The sequence below is a fragment of the Camellia sinensis genome, chromosome 6 (genome assembly GCF_055761805.1).
Source record: "Camellia sinensis isolate YWXY chromosome 6, ASM5576180v1, whole genome shotgun sequence".
NCBI classification, from domain to species: domain Eukaryota; kingdom Viridiplantae; phylum Streptophyta; class Magnoliopsida; order Ericales; family Theaceae; genus Camellia; species Camellia sinensis.
The window spans coordinates 184,079,693-184,088,241 of record NC_138966.1 but is presented as its reverse complement, the minus strand read 5'-3'; the positions used below and the strand labels follow the sequence as shown (position 1 = coordinate 184,088,241).

The window sequence follows — 8,549 nt, the reverse complement described above, 5'->3', positions numbered from 1 at the left end:
AAAAGCCAAAAAGCCCTTCCCAAACCAAACTTTTTAGCCTAGGCTAAAATAGCCAAAAAAGCCAAAAAGCCAACCCACTTCCCAAACCAATTTAGGCCTGGTTTGGGTACTACAGAAAAAGTTAAAAAATCAAAAAATTATTAAAAAGTTACTATTATCTATCAAAAAAAATATTAAAAAATTAATTTTACACCCCCTTTCTTTTCAAACAATCATAACTGCACAGCAGGCGGAGCGTTGTTGTGGCCTAAATTGTACTTATTTATGTGTACACATAACACTGTGCTGTTGCTGTTCGGCCCGTGGGGGCCATCACAGGTCCCGTTTTAATAATCTGGACTGTTTGATGTGTAGAACTCGTCGAGTACTATATACCTGTCAAAAATCACGTTGATCGGATATCGGTAACTATATGATCAAATCAGTTAAAATTTATAAAATGGATGGTGTTATAGTTAACGGTTGAAAAAAAACTAATCTGATAAGATATCTATCGATGTCCGATCAACATGATTTTTTATAAGCATATAGTGCTCGATGATTTTTACACATTGAACGATTTTGATTAGCAAAATGAGACCCGTGGTAGGCTCCCACGGGCCGAACACATCTTCAATTCACTGCCCGAAAACCAAGGAATCATCTCCCCCTACTCTGCACACACTGTCCCGCACCATACAGCTATTCCATCACTTCCATCACAATCTTCTTCTACACACTTATTTATGCAATTTTTTAATACACATTTTTTCATAAAAAGTCAAAAAGTTAACCCAAACATCCATATTTTTTTCAACTTTTTCGTTCAAAAAAATAAAAAGTGTACTTATTTAGGACACTCCGAACAACCCTTAGTAAAATAAAAATACAAATTTCAGGGGAATTGACATTTCTGACTACTTTTCCCCCTAGACTACAGACACCACAATCATGTTTTGTAAATTAAAAAAACACAATATGACCCTCTGATGATAAGAATATGAAAATGCTTCAAGAAACAATTGGTGTCACTTTAGGCACATGAACAGGGAACTCATGAATCTCATCCATCCATGGGTTCTTCTCCTTGGCCGGATCAATGGTCTTCAAAGCGCGCCAAACAGCACTATTACACTTAAACCCCGATCCAAACGCAATTTGCCATGTCCGATCACCTTTCCTAATCCTCCCCTTAGCCTCGGTATAAGCCAATTCATACCATAAAGAACTACTCGATGTATTTCCAAACCTATTAAGAGTCATTCTAGAAGGTTCCATATGCCATTCGGATAAGTCAAGATTCTTCTCTAGCTCATCCAACACCGCTCTGCCCCCGGCATGAATGCAAAAATGCTCAAAAGCCAGTTTAAAATCAGGAATATAAGGCTTAATTTTCATCTTAAAAATTTTTCTGGCTACCAAAGTAGCGAAAAATAGAAGTTGTTCAGACATAGGTAGGACTAACGGCCCGAGCGTTGTGATATTTGTTTTTAAGGCTTCCCCGGCCACAGCCATTAGGTCTTTTGACAATGCAACGCCAATTTTCTTGTTTTCGTCCTCTTCTTGGAACACGCAACTGTAACATTTGTCATCGGCACCCTTGTGGGTACGGACGGTGTGGATGAGCTGATACTTTGAACGGCACCGATCAGAGGAGCGGTTGGAGAGGAGGATCGCTGCACCTCCCATTCGGAAGAGGCAATTTGAGACAAGCATAGAACGGTTGTTGCCAAAGTACCAATTTAGAGTAATGTTCTCCATGCTCACCACCAACGCATAGGAGTTGGGCTGCACCTGTGTTATGTACAATAATGTTTGTCAGTTTAGAAAAAAATTGATCAAATTATATCCGCGATCCTTATATTTCATCTTTTGTGTTATATTGGTCATTACGCTTTTAATTAATTTTTAACTTTAAATTTTATGTCAATTTGATCTAATTAATTGAGATGAACTCATTGAATTTAGTAAGTTCATAATTTTGACTTTAAAAATATGACACATAATATTTATGTGTGTATTTTTTATAAAAATATACTAAGAGTTGTAATTAATTAGATCAGATTAAGATAAAATCATAAATTTATAGTCAAAATTAAATTAATTGAAATTATAGGAATCAAAATGACACAATAATCAAAATAGAGAGATTACCATTGTAATTTACCAAAAAAAAAAAAAAAATCAATTTGATTTGCCTAACTTGTACCAGTATTAATTTACCAATTTTTTAAAATAACACAACTACACCATTGTGGCCTTTGATTCTAAAAAAAAAAAATTAAAAAAAAAAATTCATTGACCTTTACCCGAATATAATATGTTTCTCTTTGATCCATCTCTCTATCACTTTTACATCATTATTAGTATCTTGTTTTTTTTCTATTGACATTTTTATGTGTGACCTGGTCGTACATGACATTAATTTATTATATATATATTTTTTACAATAATATTACATTTGTTAATTTATTATTCTTAAATAATCTTTAATGATGCTGTATTAATCTTAGATTTCATATAATAAAATATTTAATAAATTAAAATTTAATATCAGTCAAACATGTTAATAAGAATAAATTTTAAAAATGATAAATTTTATGTCTCAAGTACTTTTATTTTTTTAACCACATTAATCACACACTTTTCGTAGTGTCAGACTTTCGGCCTTTAACATCGGACGCAAGGACCTTTCCATTTCAATGACCCACACTCACTCACTAACCAGTAAATTTAATTATTACCAGACCCCTCCCCCTCTTCCATTAATTTGGGTCAACTTTTCTCATCTGTAAATTTGCAGGAATGGTGCCCACAATAATTGTAACACATGAAATTCATTTGGCCATCAGCTCAACAAACTCGGTTAGTTTAGGAAGTGGTTTTTTAATTAAAATAAAAAATAAAATTATAGAAAGCACTTAGGATTGGCTTTTTACACAAAATAAATAAATAAAGAGAAGAAAAAGAATCTTTAATTTTTTTATATGATTCTTTGACATTTTAATTTTTTTGTGATTGGTTGGTTATTTATCTAAAATCTAATCTTCCCAAAATAAACCCTCAAACACCAAATAAACATTTGGATTATTTTGGAAAGATAGTTATAATTAATTTTTTGATTAAAAATTGATTATAATCAATTTTTTGTGAAAGAGTGAAGTTGGTTATAATCTGAGAAGTTGATTATAACCCACTTCCCAAAAGAGGGCAAAGCGTTTTTTGTTTTGCTTGTTTGGAGACAAAAAGTCTAATCTTAAATTTTACATTTCGATATTAAAATGGGTTTTTTGATTGATAGTTCCTATTTTCTTTGACACTCAATTTTAAAGTTAGTACTAACCTAAAAAATAAAATAATATTAGGAATTATGAAATGTTTTATGAAAATTTTACATTATTGAGTTACACATATAATAAAACACCACACACTAATTAAAAAATAAAATAATTTCATGAAATATTTCATGATATTTTTTATGATTCCTATCATTCCTCAAAAAAAAAAAAAAAACAAGTAGTTAGTTAATTGAATTCAAATAAATCCACAAATAAGCTGTTATTTAAATAAACTGATTTGTTTAATATTATTCCTAGTACTTTTAGCTTTTTTAATGCCTCTTTTAAGTTACTAAAATTAATTTTTTTATTTTTTGGCAATAAATATGTCAATCAACTTAAGGGTTGGTTTGGCATCTACTATATAATTCATCTTTTTATTTTTTTATTTTTTTTTCATCACACCACTTCTCTACTTTTTTACACATCTTTTCATAAAAAAACAAAAAATACACTTTTTTAACACACCCCAAACTAACCCTTAAACAAGTTAACTTTTATATGCCTACTTTTTCCTACTTTTGTTTTCCCCAAATTGGGAACTTTTTTAAGCCTATAAAAACATTAAAACAGTTAAGGATATGTCAAAACATTATCCTAAAAAAATAACTAAAACAATTCTCAAAGTAAAAAGTGACTGGACAGATAATTGGTCCAGTAATTTATACAACTTTTTTTTTTATATATATATATATTTTTTAGAAAATGATTTGTCTCCTTAAAAAAGTCCCTTCTAATCCCCTAATGTCCAAAACGACATCGTTTTGAACTTTTTTTTTTTTTTTTTTAGAAATTTACGGAGATTAGGGGGCCAAAAATTAAGGGATGTAGCATGACCCATATTTTTTTTGTAGATGGTGTTTAATGTAATTGTTTCTTAAGATAGCAAATAATATCAAAATATTTACAGTTTGAATCGATTGATCCCCTTTGTTATAATCCAACTTATTAATTTATTAACATTCATCCTATGGTAAAAAATAAAAAATAAAAAACAAAAAAGTAAAGGTGGCTAAATAGCAACAAACCTGTAACAACTGTTTAGCAAGGTCTATGGAGATCAACCCAGCACTGCAACCCATCCCACCAAGATTATAGCTCAAAACATTCCCTCTAAGCTTGTAATGATTGACAACCATGGCGGACAACGATGGAGTCGGATTAAACAAACTACAATTCACAATCAATATCCCAATATCCTTCGCCTTCACACCCGTCTTCTCCAAAAGCTCATCAATCGCTCCGAACATCACCGTCTCCGCCTCCTTCCTGGCCTCCGCCATGCAAGGATTCGGCGGCACTCTCAGCACCGCCTCCGGAAAATAAGTCTTCTGCCCCAATCCCGACCTCTCCAAAATCTTCTTCTGAAACGCCAAGTTATCTTCAGTGAAAACCCCTGCTAATCCCGATCTCTCCATGAAAATCTCTCGCGTACACATACGAGCTTGTTCGGGCTTGTAACAAGCGAAGTTCACTAGGTAGACTTTTCTGGGTCGACTCATGAAGTAGAGAGTGAAGAGGAAGACTAGGAGGGCTGAACAGAGGACCACGCCGACGAGGTTGAACTTGAGGTGGTTCCAGAGGTGGGTTAGGTCTTGGAGATTGAGTGTGGAGAGATGGACTGAGACTATGCCGAGAAGAGGAGTAAGAAGGAGGTACATGGCGTGGGTGATCAAGTAATGGTATCCTAGTTTGACGTATTTGAGACGAACTGATAGGAGGAAATTGGGGAGGGTGGTTTTGGTTCTTCTCTGTTCTGGCTCGAGAATTGGATTCGTGTTATCGGCCATTGTTGATTCAGGGAAGACAACCAAAGCCTAATAATTTAAGGTCCTTAAAAGGGCTAGAATTGAATGGAGAATAGGTGAAGTTTGAGAAAACAGAGGAATTTGAGAAAACCCAGAAAGGGAAAGAAGAGAAAGAGCTAAAGCAGAGGAATTTGAGGTTTAATGAACTGGGTTTTGAGATTTAGAGGTGAATTGGAATACCCAGATCAAGTAAAGCTTAATTGATGAGAGAAGAGATGTCACAGAATAGAAGGCAAATTGGTGAGAGAGAGAGAGAGAGAGAGAGAGAGAGAAAGAGAGAGAGGTGGGGTGTGATGGATTGAAGGAGAAAGGGGGTGAGAATTTAAAGGGAGTTTTTAGAGAGAGAGAGAGAGTGGGGTGGAGGGTGCAACTACCCCAACGAACTTTTAAATGTGAAGTGGCTGGGGCATTCAATTCGGGAAGCTAGCCGGGGGAGAGGAGGGGGAGAGGGGTTTCGTTTCGCGCGAAACATATTTTTGCATATTTGACCAACGTGTACGGAATTTATTTCTAATTTGCCACTCATGAGGCAGAGCTTTGGCACGTGGCAGTGATTTCGTGTGTACATGAACACTATTGACAAAGGTCCCCTCGCTGGAGTGGGATGGTCTCTTTTTTTGCGTTCCACCTCTCTATCTATCAACTATCTCTCCATGATATGATAAAGTAATATATATATATATATATATTTATTTATTTTTAATTTATGAGTTTCTTGGTTGGTATTGTAACGTACGAAAAAGTATTCGGTGCCCCCAAGTGGCTGTGGAGAAAATTTATGTGTTGCTATAACACGAATTTAGGGCTCGTCTGAAAATTTAATTATTTTTATTAATTATTTTTAATTTTTGATTATTTTAATTTGACTAAAAGAGTTATGTTTAGGATAATAATTGACCTTTTTTTTTTATAGTCGATTTGATGATTATGAGAGAAAAAGTAAAATAATTATACTTTTGGTTATAATATTTTGTCTTATTAACTATTTTAACTTATTTTATCTTTTATTATTATTTTAGTCCCAACCCAAATTCCCAAACACCTCCTTAGGCTTGTTTTGGGAAGTTGGCTTTTAGCCACTTTTTTTGGTTTGTAGCGAAAGCTAAAAGTTGGTTTTTTTGATTTTTTTTTTTTTTTCATTTGAGAAGTTAGTTTTTAGTCAATGGTGAAATTACAATTCTACCTTTCATTGATCAAAATGTGTTACATGGGTGAAATTATAAATATTTTAAACTAAATGATGATAGTTTGGTCATTTTATTATGATTTGACATAGGGCTGTCAATGGATCGGATTTAACCCGAATCCGATCCGAATCCGATCCGATAATCCGAATCCGTTTACAAAAAATCCGATCCGGTAACCCGATAATCCGAATCCGTTTAATCCATTTATTAAATGGATTAAATCTGCAAAAATCTGACCCGACCCGATAACCCGATAATCCGATCCGAGTATTCTCAATTTGAATGAAAAAAAACACAAAATAAAAAAAAAAAATCAAATTATATAAAATTGTAGCTCAATAAATAAATAAATGGATCGGATCGGATTATCGGATCGGATATCCGAAATCATCGGATTCGGATTCGGATATCTATAATCGGATATAGACTAAACGGATTCGGATCGGATTCGGGTTTGACATAATCGGATCGGATTCGGATTTTGACAGATCCGATCCGAATCCGATCCATTTACAGGCCTAATTTGACATCATAAACAACTATTAATCAAAAAAGTCAAAAGTCACTTTTTATCAACTTTCCAAATCATTTGTCTAAAAAAATCAAAAACTTGATTAAAAGTCAAAAAATCACTTTTTACTATTTTCCTAAAATAAGACTTAATTAGTTAAAATAATGAATTCTATCACTTTTGTGTCTTTTTATACTACCTTGAACAATATAGCATATTGTTCCAAGATGACTAAATAATTTATCGTAGAAGTTTATCATGATTCAACAAAAAATCATCCTAGCTAAAAAAGAAAAAGAATAAAAGAAAAAGCATACAAAAAAACACAAAATTATAAAGTGTCGTTTGGTAATACTTACGTTTTTAATTTTCTGTTTATATTTACAAAAATTTTAAAAACTCAAATAAAAACTTGTTTGGTAAAATTTTTGATTTATAAATTAGTGGTCTTAGTTTATAAATTTAGCCAAAAAATGAAAACACAAAAAATGTGTTTTCATTTTGAGTTTTCAGTTTTTTTTTTTTTACTACCCAACACTAGCCATTAGCCACCATCATTTTCCACCCCCGTCTTCCGCCACCACCACCCAGCACTACTACCACCTGCCACCACCACTCACCATCCACTTGCCACCACCACCCACCACTCGCCACCACCAGCCACCCACCAGCCACCACCCACCTGCCACCCACTCGCCACCACCACCCACCCCTTGCCACCACCACCACTCACCACCCACCTGTCATCCACCCGCCGCCACCCACCACCCACCACTACCATTCACCGCCCGCCACCACCACCCGCCACCTACTTTCCACCATCACTCACCACCCACCTGCCACCACCATTCACCAGCCACCCACCACCACCACCACCAGCTACCTGCCATTCACCCGCCACCACCACCCACCACTACCACCACCACCATCATCCACCACCCACCCACCCACCACCACCACCCACCACCACCACCATCACCCACTCGCTACCACCTACCACCCGCTACTGTCACCCACCTACCCACTCACCACCACCACCCGCTATCAGCCACCCACCTGTCACCACCACCTACCACCACCACCACCACTACCACCCACTCACTACCACCCACCACCGTCACCCACCCACCTACTATCACCACCCATCACCCACCTATCACCACCCGCTATCCGCCACCCACCTGCCACCACCACCCACTCGCTACCACCCACCACCCGCCACCGTCACCCATCCACCCACCACCACTATCACCCGCCACCTACTCGCCGCCACCATCTGCCATCCGCCACACACCTGCCACCACCACCCGCCGCCACCACCACCACCACCACCCACTCGCTACCACCCACCACCCATCACCGTCACCCACCCACCCACCACCACCAGCTACCCACCGTCACCACTTTCCACCACCAGCTACCCACCACCCACCGTCACCACTTTCCACCACTGTCTTCCGTCGTCACCTGCCACCACTTGTCATTTCTCACTCTTTTTTATGTTTTTAAATTTTTTTAAACATTTTATCAATTACCAAATGCGTTTGTAGTTTATATTTTTCTAAAAATAAATAAAAAATAATTTATAAAATTTTTATAAATATAAATTAAAAACGTAAATGTTACCGTGTTACATTTTTCACCGTTTACAACTTTCATGGGTCTAGCCATGCTCCAAGAGCAATGAATAACCTGTAATGAAGTAGAAATTTTGGAATACGAGAAT

At 36.0% G+C, this 8,549-nt stretch overlaps 1 protein-coding gene across 1 annotated transcript; it reads right to left on the bottom strand.

Annotated features, from left to right (window-relative positions):
- Window positions 1-768: 768 nt before the first annotated feature.
- KCS20 (3-ketoacyl-CoA synthase 20) lies at window positions 769-5,565 on the bottom strand. Its single transcript, XM_028270915.2, has 2 exons — window positions 4,346-5,565; window positions 769-1,773 (listed from the first exon to the last, which is right to left on the bottom strand). The coding sequence occupies exons 1-2, from the start codon at window positions 5,105-5,107 to the stop codon at window positions 991-993; spliced, it is 1,545 nt and encodes a 514-aa protein (XP_028126716.1). The 5' UTR covers window positions 5,108-5,565; the 3' UTR covers window positions 769-990.
- Window positions 5,566-8,549: the final 2,984 nt, after the last annotated feature.

Bases quoted from the DNA above. Each gene is read 5' to 3' on its own strand.
- KCS20 (XM_028270915.2), bottom strand. From the start codon at position 5,107: ATGGCCGATAACACGAATCCAATTCTCGAGCCAGAACAGAGAAGAACC. The intron at 1,774-4,345 runs GTTTGTTGCTAT...TACATAACACAG, and splicing joins TTGCTAAACAGTTGTTACAG to GTGCAGCCCAACTCCTATGC.